General features: G+C 55.2%; 2 protein-coding genes across 2 annotated transcripts; one reads left to right on the top strand and one right to left on the bottom strand.

Annotated features, from left to right (window-relative positions):
* Positions 1-2,786: 2,786 nt before the first annotated feature.
* gpatch2l (G-patch domain containing 2 like) lies at positions 2,787-5,201 on the top strand. Its single transcript, XM_033027472.1, has 5 exons — positions 2,787-2,910; positions 3,462-3,543; positions 3,805-3,881; positions 4,222-4,310; positions 4,616-5,201. The coding sequence occupies exons 1-5, from the start codon at positions 2,831-2,833 to the stop codon at positions 4,798-4,800; spliced, it is 513 nt and encodes a 170-aa protein (XP_032883363.1). The 5' UTR covers positions 2,787-2,830; the 3' UTR covers positions 4,801-5,201.
* A 3,270-nt stretch (positions 5,202-8,471) lies between these two features.
* zc2hc1c (zinc finger C2HC-type containing 1C) lies at positions 8,472-14,131 on the bottom strand. The gene is made up of 3 exons (XM_033027471.1): positions 13,862-14,131; positions 10,115-12,170; positions 8,472-8,746 (listed from the first exon to the last, which is right to left on the bottom strand). The coding sequence occupies exons 2-3, from the start codon at positions 12,152-12,154 to the stop codon at positions 8,507-8,509; spliced, it is 2,280 nt and encodes a 759-aa protein (XP_032883362.1). The 5' UTR covers positions 12,155-12,170; positions 13,862-14,131; the 3' UTR covers positions 8,472-8,506.
* Positions 14,132-16,695: the final 2,564 nt, after the last annotated feature.

The following is a 16,695-nucleotide window of genomic DNA, read 5'->3' as shown; positions in this document are numbered from 1 at the left end:
CGGGGGCATGGTGGCGTGAGCGGGGAATGGCAGAGCGGGGAGTGTGTTCACCCTCTGTCTGACCCCAGCCTCCCCCACAGATTCTACAACTACAGTTCACATTCGTACAGCACGGAAACTGGCCCTTCGGCCCACAATGTCCGAGCTGAACATGATGCCAGGACCAAGTCTTATCTGCCTGCACGTGATCCACATCCCTCCATATCCATCTAAATGCCTCTTAAACACCACTATCATATCTGCCTCCACCAGGGGGAAACGGTTCTGTCTACCCTGTCTGTGTCTCTCATAGTTTTATTTATTTCTATCAACTCTCCTCAGCCTCCGGTGCCCAGAGAAAACATTCCAAGTCTATCCAACCCCTCCCTCCCTGTAGCTAGTAAACCCTAATCCCGGCATCATTCTGTTGAACCTCTGTACCCTTCACACAATTAAATGCAACATCTCCAAGTTTGCGGGTGACACAAAGCTGGGTGGCAGTGTGAGCTGCGATGAGGATGCAGGGTGACTTGGATAGGTTGAGTGAGTGAGCAGATGCAGTATAATGTGGATAAATGTGAGGTTATCCTCTTTGGTGGCAAGAACAAGAAGGCAGATTATTATTTGAATTATGTCCGATTAGGAGAAGGGGAGATGCAATGAGACCTGGGTGTGCTTGTACATCAGTCACTGTAAGTAAGCATGCAGGTACAGCAGGCAGTGAAGAAAACGAATGGCATGTTGGCCTTCATTGCGAGAGGATTTGAGTTTAGGAGCAAGGAGGTCCTACTGCAGTTGTATAGGGCCCCTAGTGAGACCACACCTGGAGTATTGTGTGCAATTTTGGTCTCCTAATTTGAGGAAGGACATTATTGCTATTGAGGGAGTGCAGCGTAGGTTCACCAGGTTAATTCCCGGGATGGCGGGACTGACATATGATGAAAGAATGGGTCAACTGGGCTTATACAGTATTCACTGGAATTTAGAAGGATGAGAGGGAATCTTATAGAAACATATAAAATTCTTAAAGGATTGGACAGGCTAGGTGCAGGAAAATGTTCCTGATGTTGGGGGAGTCCAGAACCAGGGGTCACAGTTTAAGAATAAGGGGTAGGCCATTTAAGACTGAGATGAGGAAAACCCTTTTTCACCCAGAGAGTTGTGAATCTGTGGAATTCTCTGCCACAGAAGACAGTGGAGGCCAATTCACTGGATGTTTCAAGAGAGAGTTAGATTTAACTCTTGGGGCTAAATGAATCAAGGGATATGGGGGGAAAGCAGGAATGGGGTACTGATTTTGGGTGATTAGCCATGATCATATTGAATTGCGGTGCTGGCTCGAAGGGCCGAATGGCCTACTCCGGTATATAAAGTATACCAACATTTATACTTAATAGTATAAAATCTTGGTATTATTCCACGCTTAGTATCTCTAAACTAACCTAAAACTCCAACATGTACAGGTCCGTAGTTAATTGGCTGTGGTAAATTTGTAAATTGTCCTTAGTGTGTAGGATAGCGTGGTGTAGGGCGCGGACTCGGGGGGACCGAAGGGCCTGTTTCCTTACTGTATCTCTAAAGTAAACTAAACAACAGCCTTTTACAGATAAATCCAGTTCTAGCTCTTTCTTCCCAAATTAAGTAGTTGAGGAAGAATGACACGGATGGGGAAAGGTGGAGGGAGAGAAGCCAGTGTAGTTTAGTAGAATTAGGCCATTCGGCCCATCAAGTTTACGTCGCCATTCAATTGTGGCTGATCTCTGCCTCCTTATCCCATTTTCCTGCCTTCTCCCCATAACCCTTGACACCTGTTCCTATCAAAGCTTAGAACCTAATCTAATTTCGAAGGTCCCCCCTCATTCTTCTAAACTCCAACGAGTACAGGCCCAGTGCCGACAAACTCTCATCATATGCTAACCCACTCATTCCTGGGATCATTCCTGTAAACCTCCTCTTGACCCTCTCCAGAGCCAGCACATCCTTCCTCAGATATGGTGGCCAAATTTGCTCACAATACACCAAATGTGGCCTAACCAGCGCCTTAAAGAGCCTCAGCATTACATCCCTGTTTTTGTATACAAGCCCTTGTGAAATAAATGCTAGCATTGAGTTTGCTTTCTTTACTACTGATTCGACTTGCAGATTAACTTTTGGGGGATCCTACACCAGCACTCCCAAACCCCTTTGCACATCCGATTTCTGGATTCGCTCCCCATTTAGAAAGTCGTCTATGCCTTTATTCCTACGTCCAAAATGCTTGACTCCACACTTTGCTAACTATATTCCATCTGCCACTTCTCTGTCCACTCTCCCAACCTGTCCAAGTCCTTCTGCAGAGTCCCTGCTTTCTCTACACTACCTGCCCCTTCACCTATTTTCGTGTCATCCCCAAACTTGGCCACAAAGTCTTCAATCCCCTCGTCCAAATCATTAATATACAACGTGAAGAGTAGCGGCCCCATCACCGACCCCTGCGGAACTCCGCTAGTCACTGGCAGCCCCCTTTATTGCCACTCTTTGTCTTCTGCCATCCAGCCAACCTGCGATCCACGCTAGTATCTGCCCTTTGATACCATGAGCTCTCATCTTCCTGCCCAGTAACTCTGCCCTCAATCACTCCTCCCCCTCCTCCACCCTGCCCTCCCAATGTCTCCCCATCACTGCACTCATTCTGACATGGGGGGGGGGGGGGGGGGTGTAGGGCGACGGGGCTGCGTCCACTCCCACTGAGAGTGCCAGGAAGGGGGTGGGGGTTCACGGGGGGGATCATGGAAGGATGGGAGGCTGAGAGGTGGGGGCTGGGTGGAGCAGCAGTGGGCTAGCAGGTGGGCGATGGGCGGACTAACCATGTATGTGCCCACAGGAGGGGCCGGTGGGATGGGCGGTCGGCGAGAGAGCCGCCCACTTCGGGCACGAACCCTACCAGAAGGAGTAAGTAGCACTTGCCCCCAACGCAGCCCCTCCTCACCCAAAGCCCATCCCCTTCTCAAGCCAAAGCCCACCCCCCCTCCTCCTCGCCCAAAGCCCACCCCCTCCTCGCCCAAAGCCCACCCCCTCCTCCTCGCCCATAGCCCACCCCCTCCTCGCCCAAAGCCCACCCCCTCCTCACCCAAAGCCCACCCCCTCCTCACCCACACCCTCCTCGCCCATAGCCCACCCCCTCCTCGCCCAAAGCCCACCCCATCACCACCCGAATTCCCTCACCGCCTGATAACCCCCCCCCCCCTCCTAGGAACCCACCCCTCCCACCGCCCTACACCACCACCCCGCCCCCCCAAACACCTCCTCACCGCCCTATAACCCCCCCCAAGGGGTGGATCCGCACGGACACATTCTTTCCCCCCCCCTCCCAGGGCCCGCAGGAATGTGTGCGCGGGGCAGCCTGGGCGGGCAGTGTGGGTGGGGGTCTATGGCGGTGGGTCCAGGGTGAGAGGGGCGGGGGTCGCCCTCACTGACTCTCCTCCCCTTTCTCTCTCCCCCAGGGCCCGCAGGAGTGTGTGTGTACGGGGCGGGCAGTGCCGGGACTGGGGGGTGCTGAGCCGGCTGCAGCCCCTGCGTGTTGGGGTAAGTGTCTCCCCCCCCCCCCCCCCCCCCACCCCCAACACACTGCGTACACACGACGGGGGGGCACTTGGGGGGGGGGGGGGGGGGGGGTGTGGGGGGAGTGAGGGGGTTGTGTGTGGGGGCGGGGGGAGGAGGGTAATTGGGTTGGTACTGGCCTGGATGCGGGCTGCTGGAGTGGGATTGGGCTACAGGGGAGGGTGGGGGTCGCGGGCCCCTTGCTGTGCTCTGACTGCCTCTCTCTCTTTCTCTCCTCGCCCCCAGTTCTCTCCTCTGATGCCCCTCTACCCACTGGAGGTGCTGGCTGACAGGAGGTGCTCCACCCCCCAGAACAAGTCACGGTGAGACCCCCCCCCCCCCCCACAACCAGCAGTGTCTGCCTGACCCCCAACCTCTGACCCCTGGGTATGCCCGTGACCTGTGATGTGGAGCGTGTCTCCACCCACAGACGTGTGACGCTGTATGTGGGCGTGAAGTGTGGAGCGCGATGTGTGTGTGTAACGTGTGCGTAGCGTGATGTGTGAGTGTGCCGTGTAAGTGATGTGTATGCGTTGAGTGTGACGTGTGTGGCGTGTTGTGTGGCGTTTGCGTGACGTGTGTGCGGTGTGTGGCGTTTGCGTGATGTGTGTGCATTGTGTGTGGCGTAGCGTGATGCGTGACGGCCAATGTTTCTGCCCCCAGACAGACGAGTGTACACCTGGGCTCGCTGTGTACCGGAGACGTCAAACGCAGGCGCAAGACGGCAGCCCTGCCCACCGCCACCGCCTCAGGTACCAACCCCCCTCCCCCTGACTGTGGGGTGGGTACAGGGCCGTGGGGAGAGAGCGGGGCGGTGGGAGCAGTGTGGGGTTGATGCTGGGCGTGTGCAGGGCCCGCTGTGCTCGGGAGCTGTGCCTGGATCTCGAGTGCTGGGGGATCAGTGGGGTGGGTACAGGGCTGTAGGGGAGCAGTGTGGGGTTGATGCTGGGCGTGTGCAGGGCCCGCTGTGCTCGGGAGCTGTGCCTGGATGTCTCGTGTGGCGGGGGGAGTGTGTCCAGGCTGCGGTTTGGTTCAATGTCTGCTCTCTTCCTGGCAGCTGCATCGTGCCACCATAGAGAGGAAGAGGGCCGGAGTCCTGAGCAAGCGAGCAGCAAGAGCTCAGCCTGCATGGAGTGGGCGGAGGGTGAGAGCAGGGCGGGCGAGGGCACTCAGGGCACCGAGCTTGCTGAGCCGGTGAACACTCTGGTGCCTGTGCCCCCGGTGGTGGCTGCCCAGCTGTGAGGAGGCAGGACGGAGGGTGTGAACGTGGTACTGACCGTGGGGCGGCCAGTTTCTCCCTGCCCCCACCCTGGCAGAAGTCCAACAAGGGCAGAACTCTGGCTACTTCATCTGCTGACCATCCTCCTGTGGTGTCGTGCAGACCAGGACTGGCGGGAATAGGATTGGCAGAAGTCTCGTTGGAAACCTTCCTGACGAATGCTCAGATTCCTGCCCGATTGATTCACCCCACCCTGGCAAGGCTCAGGGACGGCAGCATGGATGGACTGACTGAAAGACACAGCCCGACCTGAAACGTCACCCATCGAGTCTGAAGAAGGGTCCTGACCCAAAACATCACCCATCCTTTACTGCAGAGATGCTGCCTGACCCACTGAGTGACTCCAGTCTATCGTTGGAAACAGGCCCCTTCGGCCCACTGAGTCCACGGCGCCCATCGATCGCCCGTACACTCCCAGTTCCTCATCCACTCCCTACATACTAGGGGCAATTTACAGAGGGCCAATTAACCTACAAACCCACAAATCTTTGGGATGTCGGAGGAAACCCTTGCGGTCACAGGGAGAACGTTCAAACTCCACACAAACAGCACCCGAGGTTAGGATTGAGCCCGGGTCTCTGGCGCTGTGAGGTAGCGGCTCTACCCGCTGCACCATCTTGCCGCCCATTACTCCAGCAACACGCGTGTCACCGCGTCGAACATAGCAACGCATGTTGTTATAAATGCTTGTGTAATGGACTGTGGTTACATGCGTGTTATTGACATGTTACACCAGTAACACTGGGCTTACTACATGTGTACAGTAGTTACATAGAGGGCTGCTATTGTCATTCATGCATTTTGTAATACACACAGGTGGGGGTGACACCTTTACTAATATAAATGTACTAATGTTCCCAGTGTCAGAGTGTGATCAATATCTCCATTTAGATCATTGTCGGTACCTTCTCTGTTACCTGCCCTTGTTTTAATATTCTCCCTTTTCATCGCGTGCGGTTTTATCTTCATCTCCACAAGTAACCCGTGCTTCTGGACAGCCCTTTCTCCCTGTCTCTGCAATTTCTAATGCCCCGATAAACGGCCCTTCCTCCCTCTGTCTCTGCAATTTCTAATGCCCCGAGTAAGGTTTTAGAGACATTTTTAAATTAAAATATTTTGATATTTCCCAGCTCTGATAAAATGTGTGGTGAATTGTGTGAATGTGTGTCGTGGTGGACGGGGTCCTAAGGGAGATGTGCTTATGGTGATCGCTGAGGGAGAGCGAGCGAGAGAACTTCAGTGGGTGCTCGCTTGTCTGCAGGGTTGAGGGGATGGCGGGCAACATGGAGCACAGGAGGCTGAGGGGCGATCTCTTGTAGGGGTGTATCAAATCATAAAGGACATAGATAAGGTGAATGCACACTTTTACCCAGAATAAGGAATCGAGAAGGGTGAGGGGGGGGAACTCATTGAAACATACAGAATAGTGAAAGGCTTGGATAGAGTGGATGTGGAGAGGATGTTTCCACTAGTGGGAGAGTCCAAGACCAGATGGCACAGCCTCAGAGTAAAAGGACATTCCTTTGGAAAGTAGAGGAGGAATTTCTTTAGTCAGTGGGGGGTGAATCTGTGGAATTTATTGTGGAGGCCTTCAATGGATATTTTTAAGGCCGAGATAATCTTGATTAGTACGGGTGTCAGGGGTTATGGGGAGAAGGCAGGAGAATGGGGTTGAGAGGGAATGGCAGAGTAGACTTGATGGGCCGAATGGCCTAATTGTACTATCACTTTTGAACTTAGAGGGGAATGATTTAATAGGAACCTGAGGGACAAAGTTTTCACACAGAGGGTGGTGGGTATATGGAGCAAGCTGCCAGAGGAGGTAGTTGCTAACAACACCTGGACAGGTACATGGATGGGAAAGGTTTAGAGGGATGCGGATCAAAAGCGGGCAGGTGGGACGAGTGTAGATGGGCATGTTGGTTGGCATTGACGAGGTGGGCTGTATGGTTTAGTTTAGAGATATAGCGCGGAACAGGTCGACCAGCGATCCCCGCATATTAACACTATCCTACACACACTAGGGACAATTTTTATGTTTTACCAAGCCAATTTGCCTGCAAACCTGGACGTCCTTGTCGTGTGGGAAGAAACTGAAGATCTCGGAGAAAACCAACGCAGGTCACGGGGAGAACGTACAAACTCCGTACAGACAGCACCCGTAGTCAGGATCGAACTCAGGCTCTGGCGCTGCAAGTGATGTAAGGCAGCAACTCTACCGCTGCGCCACCTGGTCACAGTACTGCGTGCAGTTCTGCTCACTGCACTGCAGCAAGCACGTGGCAGTGGAGCGGCTACAGGGCAGAGTTTCAGTGCTGTGGAGAGAGTGGATAGGCTGAGTTTGTTGTGCAGAGGTCATGGACAATGTGAAAGCTCAGTTCTTTTCCCAGGGTCGAGGATTGTGAAACTACACTTAAGTTGAGGGGAGAGATTTAAGAGGGTCCTTTTCACTAAGAATATAGTCTATCTGGAATAAGCTGCAGAAGCAGATACAATGATGTTGTTTAAAATACATTTAGACAGATGTATGGATAGGAATGGTTTTGAGGCCTATGGGAAGGTGAAACTGCCAAATTGGCTGATGTGGGACATGGAAAATGGGTGTAGGAGTAGGCAGCACCATTCAATGTGATCATGGCTGATCACCCAAAATCAGTACCCCGTTCCTGCTTTCCCCCCATATCCCTTGATTCCTTTAGCCCCAAGAGCTAAATCTACCTCTCTTGAAAACATCCAGTGAATTGGCCTCCACTGCCTTTTGTGACAGAGAATTCCAGATTCACAACTCTCTGGTTGAAAAGGTTTTTCCTCATCTCAGTCCTAAATGGCCTAGCCCTTATTCTTAAACTGTGACCCCTGGTTCTGGACTCCCCCAACATCGGGAACATGATTCCTGCATCTACCCTGTACAATCCCTTAATAATCTTATATATTTTTATATAAGATCTTCTCTCATCCTTCTAAATTCCAGTGAATACAAGACCAGTCGACCCATTCTTTCATCATATGACAGTCCCGCCATCTCGGGAATTAACCTGGTGAACCTACCCTGCACTCCCTCAATAGCAAGAATGTCCTTCCTCAAATTAGGAGACCAAAACAGCACACAATACTCCAGGTGTGGAGCCGGGGGTGAGGCGGGAGGAGCCGGGGGTGGAGGTGTCGGTGCTGGGGGCGAGGATGCTGCCGCCCCACTTGCCACAGACTGAGGCGGGAGGTGTCGCCATTCACATGATAATTCTCTCTTTATTCAGTAAATAGATGATGCGATACAATCTGCTGGGCTGGGGGGAAACTCGGACACACCCCACCAGGAAGGTGCGCCATGGGGGAGGGGGGGCACCTGCGGGTTAAAGAGGAGGGGTTAGTGGGGGAGGGGGTTGTTGGTTGTGGGGGGGACTCCACAGTTTGGAAAGCGGGTTTGGATTGGGGGGAGGGGGCTACTTATGGGACGGGCTTATGGGGTGTTTTCCCGGGGGCACTGCCTGTTGGAGAGCCCCTGGATGGCGGGGGGGGGGGGGGCTACCTTGTGGGTTACCTATAACTTGTGGGAGGGCTACCTATAGGTGGGGCCTGGAAGGGGGTGGTTATTCCTGGGGGGGGGGGTGGAGGGGGTTATTTCCCCGGGGGGGATATTCCACAGGGGGTGGTTATTCCCCAAGCGGGGGGCTACCTGTAGGAGGTCCCGGGGCGGCTCCGCAGGATGGCACACTTGGGCACATGGGACAGGGCGATTGTGGGGGGGAAGCGACGGCTGCAGTGGGGGCATTGGCGCAGGTCGAGGGGCAGCCCGTCAGGCGGGGGGGCGGGCTGTGCTGCCTTCCTGCGGCGGTACACGGCCAGCTCGGCCTGCTGCGCCGCATGCAGCATCCGCATGAAGCTCTCGTGCTTCCTCTTCCAGTCACCACGCTGCAGGAGAGGGAGGGAGGGTCAGTGCCGGTGGACAGCCCCCTAATCACAGCTCCCCATCCCCTCAATCACAACCCCCTCCTCTCAATCACAGCCCCCCCTCAATCACAGCCCCCTGCCCCCCAATCACAGCTCCCCCATCCCCTCAATCACAACCCCCCCCTCAATCACAGCCCCCACACCCCCCTCAATCACACCCCTCCCTCACAAACCCCACCGCACAAATCACATCTCCCTGCACACGCCCATCATACCCCTTCTTCCCTTACACCCCAGTCACAAGCTGCAGAAGGGTCAGTTTCAACAGAGAACCTTCCCCACACCCCTCCCCTCATACCCCCCACACACCCCTCCCCTCATACCCCCTCCTGCACACCCCTCTCCCTCATACCTCATCCTGCACACCCCTCTCCCTCATACCCCACACCCCTCTCATACCCCCCACACCCCTCCCCCTCATACCCCCCACACCCCTCCCCCTCATACACCACACACACCCCTCACCCTCATACTCCATACTCCCCCCTACACACCGCACGCCACCACCATCCCTCCTTACCCTATTCCCAGTCTCCATGCTGCAGGAAAGGGACTTTGGGAATGGCGTGTAGATATGGATTGTGCACAGGTACAGAGTTGGTCTTTGCATGATGTTTGGCACAGACATTGTGGGCCGAATGGCCTGTTCCTGTTCTATGTTACCCGGGAGATCCAGTGGACCTTGGCCGTCTGAGCGCAAGTGTTCGGTGGAATGGACGTTGAGTTTACGCTTGGTCTCGCCGATGCACAGGAGGCCACGCCAGCAATCGCAGGGGCAGGAGATGGGTGGGAGGAGGTGCACGAGAACCTCTGTCCCACTCGGAATGACCAATCCTTTGCCCCTCACTCCAACCCCCCTCTCTCAACCTTCCCCCCCCCATCTCTCTAATCCCCCCTCCACTCTCTAACCCCCCTCCTCTCTCTAACCCCTCCTCTCTCTAACCCCCATCCTCCTCTCTCTAACCCCCCTCCTCTATCTAACCCCTCCTCTCTAAACCACCCCCCCTCTCTCTACCCCCGTCTCTCTCTAACCCCCCCTCCTCTCTCTAACTCCCTTTCTCTCTCTAACCCCCCCTCTCTAACTCCCTCTTCTCTCTAACCCCCCCCTTCTCTCTCACCCCCCCCTTCTCTCTCTAACCCCCCCTCCTCTCTCTCAACCCCCCCCTCTTCTAACGCCCCCTTCTCTCTCTAACCCCCCTCCTCTCTCTAACCCTCCCCCCACCCTGTTCCTCTCTCTAACCCTCCTGCCACCCATGCCCCTCACCAACCCCGTCCCCCTCTGCCAACACTGCCCCTCTTTGCCACCCCTGCCCCACACAGTCTCCTCACCGGTATGGGGTGAACCTTGTGGCTGCATTGATAGTTCTCCAGGTCAGTCCCCTTGGCTCTCTTCTGTGCGGAGTCGTAGACCTTGCGTGTGCGTTTGTAGACCCTCTTGCAGATCTCCGTGTGGGTGGCGAGGCGGTCCAGGACAAAGCGCCGGCCGCAGTGCGTGCAGTGTGCCTTCTCCTCAGGAGAGTAGTGTCCATTCCAGTCTGTTCTCTCCTCCTCCGCACCCTGCTCCTCCTGGGACTCTGCCCCATGCCCACTCCGGTCGTGCTCCTCACCCTCTGTGGCAAACGGGTTGGACTGGCAACTCTCTGCTCCCTCCCCTCGTTCTCCCTCCTTCTCACACTCCCACTCACTGCTCTCCCGCCCACTCTCCCTCTCTCTCTCATTCACTCTCTCCAGCTCATCCAATCTCTCGCTCTCCCACTCCTCTCTTTTGACCCTTTCTCTATTTGTCCGCTCTCTCTCTTCCTTCCCTCGTTCCGTCTCCCTTTGTGTTCGTCCCCTCCTGTCTGACCTCTCTCCCTCCAACCTCTCCCTCTGTGACCTCTCCCAGTCTGACCTCCGTGACCTTTCCTCCTCTGATCTCCTTTCCCCCTCTGCTCTTCCTGACCTTTCTCCCTCTGACCTCCGTGACCTTTCTCCATCTGACCTCCGTGACTTCTCCTCTGACCTTCCTGACCTCTCCCCTGCTGACAGCCCTGACCTTTCCCCTGCTGACCTCCGTGACCTGTCCCCCTCTGATCTTCCTGACCTTTCCTCCTCTAATCTCCCTGACCTTTCCCCTGCTGATCTCCTTGACCTCTCCTCTAACCTCCCTGGCCTCTCCTCCTCTAATCTCCCTGACCTTTCCCCTGCTGACCTCTTTGACCTCTCCTCTAACCTCCCTGGCCTCTCCTCCTCTAATCTCCCTGACCTTTCCCCTGCTGACCTCCGTGACTTTTCCCCCTCTGACTTCCCTGACCACTTCCCATCTGACCTTCGTGACCTCTCCACTTCTGACCTCACTTCCTCTGATCTGTCTGACTCTCTCCATGACCTCTCCCCTTCTGACCTCCGTGACCTCTGCCCCTCTGCCTTCCTTGACCTCTCCTTACCTGACCTCCATGACCTCTCACCCTCTGACTGCTCCCCCTCTGAACTCTCACCCTCTGAACTCTCCCCCTCTGATCCCTCCCCCTCTGCCCTCCCTCCCTCCACCTCCTCGCGCTGCCTCTGGATGTGACGCAGCTCCTCCTCGATTACCCGCAGCCGTTGCTGAATCATACCCTCGCTCCTGGCCAACTGCTCCAGCCTCTGGCCAGGGGGTGCCCGGCAACCCTGCTCCTGCCCCCCCCCAGCTGCCGACTCATGGGGCTCCTTCCGAGGGAGGGGCAGAGGAAGCGTACTGTCGGCATGCACGGGGTCCCCCTCCCTCTCCCACTCATTCTCCCTCTCCCTAGCCCCTTCCCACTCACTCTCCCTCTCCTTCTCCCTCTCCCCGTCTCTCCCCCTCTCTCTGGGCCTGGCTTTCTCCCTGTCCTTCTCACCCTCCCTCTCGCTGTCCCTCTCCCGCCCCTTCCCCTTGCCCCTGTCGCGGGCCCTGGTGCTGCTCTGGCCCCTCTCGTTGGGGGCTTTGGGGGGAGAGGGCCGGAGAGCGAGGCCAGGCCACAGGGGGGCGAGGCTGTTCCAGTCCCAGGCGGGGCCGTCCGTGGCGGGTGGCTCGATGGGCCTCAGGGGATGGGCACGGTCGATGCCGGGGCCCCGCCTGGAGCGTGGGCAGGGTGGGCGGCCCGGGTGGTCAGAGGGCTGGCAGGCGGCCTGTAGTCGCCGCAGGGACTGCTGGTACTGCTGCCGGTAGATGGCTGCCAGCTTGGCTTCCCGCTCCCAATCCAACCTGGACCGCAGCCGCTCCTGCAGCATCTCCAGCTTGCTGTGGGAGGGGGCCGCAGACTCCCCTCCCCCCTGGCCGATGGGCGGCAGCTTCCCCGAGCCCTTCCCCTTCCCGTACGGGGACAGGGGGTTGATCTGCAGGTAGGGACCCATGGGCTGACTGGCCATTCACTGTCCCAGTGACCTGCGGGCAAACAGACACAGCATCAAGTCACAGGCGGCACAGAAACAGACCCTTTGCTTTGGCCAAGCCCCATGCCCATCTCCAGCAGTCCCACGTCGCTCTAAACCTGTCCAAGAATGGTTCATTGGCATGTGTACTAACAACACAACAAGGACACTCTTACTGCAGCTTAACAGGCTGTCAACACAATACTAATAGATAACATAATAAACAAACTTAAAACATAATTAATTAATAATCCCAATACTGCTGCAAAAAAAGCCCAGTCCTTAGTGGAATCAGAGATATAGAACAGAATCATGAGAGGAATAGATCAGGTAGATACACAGAGTCTCTTGCCCAGAGTAGGAGAATCGAGAACCAGAGGACATAGGTTCAAGGTGAAGCGGAAAAGATTTAATAGGAATCTGAGGGGTAACTTTTTCACACAGAGGTGGTGGGTGTATGGAACAAGCTGCCAGAGGAGGTAGTTGAGGCTGGGACTATCCCAGCGTTGAAGAAACAGTTAGACAGGTACATGGATAGGACAGGTTTGGAGGGATATGGAACAAGTGGGACTAGTGTAGCTGGGACATGTTGGCCGTTGTGGGCAAGTTGGGCCGAAGGGCCTGTTTCCACACTGTGTCACTCTATGACTCTATAACAGTGCATGCAACACAGGAACAGGCCTTTCGGCGCACAATATCTATGCCAAACATGATGCCAAACCAACTCCCTGCATATCCATGTAACTATCCAAAACAACCACCCAATGCAGCCTGAATAAAGTCCTATAAAGCTGAAACATGATTTCCTGACTCTTATGCTCAATGCCCTGACCAATGAAGGCAAGCATACCATAAGCCTTCTTTACCATTCTATTTGTGTTGCCATTTTCATCCCGACTTGGAGAGAAGGGGGATTGTTTGTTGGTTAGTTAGCTAAAGTTGGAGATTTCAATGTTTATACCGCTGGTTCGTAAACTACCCAAGGTACTGAGGTACTGAGATAAGAGGTACTGTTCCTCCAGTTTACTTGTAACCTCACTCTGGCAATGGAGGAGGCCATGGACAGAAAGGTAATGTGGTAATGGGAAGGGGAGTTAAAATGATTAGCAACGTGAAATCCATTAGGCCTTGGCAGACCAAGCGCAAATGTTAATTGAAACGGCCGCAGTCTGCACTTGGTGTTGGCGATATATAGAAGCCCGTTTCTGGGCTGCTGGGGTCTCTGGATGGAGTCAAGACAGGAGCTATAGGGACAGGTGTTGCTTCTCTGTGTTTGCAGGGTAAAATACCTGAGGAAGGGGTCGTTTGGGTGGGAAGGGATAGGAACAAAGGAGTTGTGGAGGGAGCAGTTTCTGCAGGAGGCAAAGAGCGGTGGAGATGGTAAGATGTGATTATTGGTGGGATCATGTTGACAGAAATCTAGGAGGATGATTTGTTGGATGTGGAGGCTGGCGGGGTGAAAGGTGAGGAGCAGGGAAGCCCTGTCCTTGGGAGAGGAGGAGCAGTGAGACCAGACAGAGGTGACGCGAGTAAGGGATCCAGAAATGGGAAGAAACACCCCCTTTCCCACCCCCCCCCCCCCCCCCCACCCTCCCCTCACTCCCTCCCCCCTCCCTCACTCCCCCCCTCTTCCACTCCCCCCTCACTCACTCACTCACTCACCCCTCCATCCCTCACGGGATGCGTTGATCTGATTTCACTCACCCGGGACCAGCTCCTGCTGCCACTACATCGGCTCCGGCCACAAACCTAACACTGATCCGGTTTCACTGATAAGGATCCCGTGTGTGATCCGGTTCCCGAGTCTGGTCCGGATCCCGTGTGTGATCCGGTTCCCGAGTCTGGTCCGGATCCCGTGAGTGATCCGGTTGCTCCGGTCTTTCTGTCCGTTTCCTGCTGTTTATTCGGTTGCCCGGAGACCGCGGTGATGTCACCGGACATGTTGCATTTTGGATTCAACAGAGAGTCGCCAAAGAGAGGCGCCCCGGGGTGGGGGAGAGAGACGCCCCGGGGTGGGGGAGAGAGACGCCCCGGAGTGGGAGAGACAGGCACCCCGGGGTGGGGGAGAGAGACGCCCCGGGGTGGGGGAGAGAGACGCCCCGGGGTGGGGGAGAGAGACGCCCCGGAGTGGGAGAGACAGGAGCCCCGGGGTGGGGGAGAGAGACGCCCCGGGGTGGGGGAGAGAGACGCCCCGGGGTGGGAGAGACAGGCGCCCCGGGGTGGGGGAGAGAGAGACACCCCAGCCTGTCCGAGCACCATGTGTGGGGTCACCACCAAAGATCATAGAGGAGCTCCTCTATGATCTTTGGTCACCACTGCGGGATGGAGGTGTGGGCACGGGGGAAGATTTCCCGGGTATTGCCGCGGGATGAATGGTGCTTTGGTTACGGGCAGCCTCCGGGCCTGTCCCCCTGGACCGGAGGCAGTTGTGGGACCTGACCTGGGCGAGCACGGTGCCTTGTCGATGGGGTGAGCGGGGAGGAACTATCTCTGAGGCAGAAGCTTAGAGTGTATCTGAATGCACCGTTTAGGGGCTGAGACCGTCACAACAGCCATTGAATGGACTGGATAGGAGTCTGGTAAATTAGTATAGACCAGTGGTTCCCAAACACTTTCGTTTGCCACCCCGTCTCCCTGACCCTGAGCCCCGCTCCCGGGGCAATCCCGCCGTCCATCTACACGCACTGAAACACAGCGATAAACGGAGCGGGCGCCGGTGCCCGGTAACCAGTACCTCAGTGACCTGTCGCCTAGATCCTCCGGTAACCGGTTCCCTTGATACCTGGTACCCGGTGTCCCAGGTAGGTGGGGGACATACCCCCCCATTTTTGGGGGGATATATCCCCCCATTTTTTGAGGTGGGGGATGGCCTGTATTATTATCCCCCAGTTTTTGGAGGTCGAGCAATTAAAAAAAAAAAAATCACCTGCTCCTATTTCTCATGTAAGCTCTACATTATCTTAAAAAAACATTGAAATCATACTTCTACAATGGTTTCTTGGTTTCTTGGTCCTCCAAAATATTCCAAATGGAATTTGAACTGGAGGTGGTGGAGGGAGGGCTTAAGCCAGAAAGGGTTTTTGGGAAGAAAGAGCTAGCTTAAATTTAGTTGCATCTGGTTGGGTAACTATGGTAGGGTGAAGATTATTCTATGCTTTAATTGTGCGGAGGAAGAACGAATTGCTGTACACATCTGTCTTGGTAGCTGGTATCACAAATTGGATCGAATGCTCTCGTCTGCTCCTAATAGGTTTGGGTTTGATGTAGGTTTTGTAATCTACTAGACCAAGTGCAGACCCGTTGCGGGAGGGGGGGGGGGGGGGGGCAGCATGCGGCGTCACACACACTAACTACCCCCTTGATATTATATAATTACTAATTTGCCCTTTTACCCCATAATGGCCCTATCTACTGACGCATAGCCCCCAACTCGCAGACGCTTCTAGAGAGGGGGGGGGGGGGTGGTAGAGAGTGAGGGCAGAGAGAGAGAAGTGGCAGAGAAAGAGAGAGAGGGGCAGAGACAGAGAGCTGGAAAAGCAGCGGTTGAAGATGCGATGTTTGGCTTGAGGCAGCGTGACAGAGCCGGGACGGGCACCAGCGGCAGGGAAAAATGTCGGCGCTTTTGGAGCAGAGGTGGGCGTCATCAGCCGTTATGGTCGCTGGCCAGCAGGAGGCGACAAAATGTGAGTGGGTGGGGGGGAGGATTTTATTTTTTTAAATGGGTACATAAAAAAGTAAAAATGTTTTGAGGACTGCAAAATTGAATGTAAAAGTGAACGAGCTAGTGAAATGGAAAAAATGACGGAGTTTCATGACGGAGTGCTGGCGGACCACGGAATCAAAGGCCGAATCTGGCACGCACAAACACACACACACAGAAACACACACACACACACACAGTTTTAATATATAATAGATATAGATGTCGAGCTGACCATTTAACATTTTGTAAAAACAGGTCAAACGGTGAGCTTCACGTCCAACTTGGGGAGAATGCACCAAAACATGATTAATACATCAAATTTCAAAAGGTTCCTACTGTGGGACTCCCTCCCCCCCCGCCCCAGGCCGGTGATCAGTGATCGCTTCCCCCCCCCCCCCCCCCCACCTACCTCACCTTCAAAAACGCCCCGCGGCCCCTGCAATGCTCTGTTAGTTAAAGAATCGCGGAATTGCTGATTATTAGGGTATAAATATCTCTGATTGAACATTACCTGTGTGTGGAGAAAGAGGGACTCTGTAGTCTGTATTTTACACACTGTGAGAGCTGTACTCCCACACTCGCCTGGCGAAATAAAGACGTTACTGTATCACTAACGTTTGCGTTGTTATCTGTTTGAAGCAAATTGAACTTTTAACAGTTTCACTTAACATATAACTCCTCTCCCGGACTTCCCCCCCGGGAGCACCACTTCCCTCCTTACCTCCCCGCTCCCCTCATGGGCTCCTCCACTCTCCTCAATGACCCCCCTGCTCCCCCCCCCCCCCCCCCCCCCCCCCCCCCCCCATGGGCTCCCCGCTCCCTCGGCATCTCTTTC

This window comes from Amblyraja radiata, chromosome 9 (genome assembly GCF_010909765.2).
Source record: "Amblyraja radiata isolate CabotCenter1 chromosome 9, sAmbRad1.1.pri, whole genome shotgun sequence".
In the NCBI taxonomy this organism is placed as follows: Eukaryota; Metazoa; Chordata; class Chondrichthyes; order Rajiformes; family Rajidae; genus Amblyraja; species Amblyraja radiata.
Note: the sequence above shows the minus strand (reverse complement) of the source record. Positions and strands in the feature narration are given on the sequence as shown.

Excerpts from the sequence above, each read along its gene's own strand:
- gpatch2l (XM_033027472.1), top strand. The coding sequence starts at position 2,831 with ATGTGCCCACAGGAGGGGCCGGTGGGATGGGCGGTCGGCGAGAGAGCC. Across the intron at positions 2,911-3,461 it reads CACGAACCCTACCAGAAGGA|GGCCCGCAGGAGTGTGTGTG; the intron begins GTAAGTAGCACT and ends TCTCTCCCCCAG. Across the intron at positions 3,882-4,221 it reads ACCCCCCAGAACAAGTCACG|ACAGACGAGTGTACACCTGG; the intron begins GTGAGACCCCCC and ends TTCTGCCCCCAG.
- zc2hc1c (XM_033027471.1), bottom strand. The coding sequence starts at position 12,154 with ATGGCCAGTCAGCCCATGGGTCCCTACCTGCAGATCAACCCCCTGTCC. Across the intron at positions 8,747-10,114 it reads ACAAGGTTCACCCCATACCG|CGTGGTGACTGGAAGAGGAA; the intron begins GTGAGGAGACTG and ends CCTCTCCTGCAG.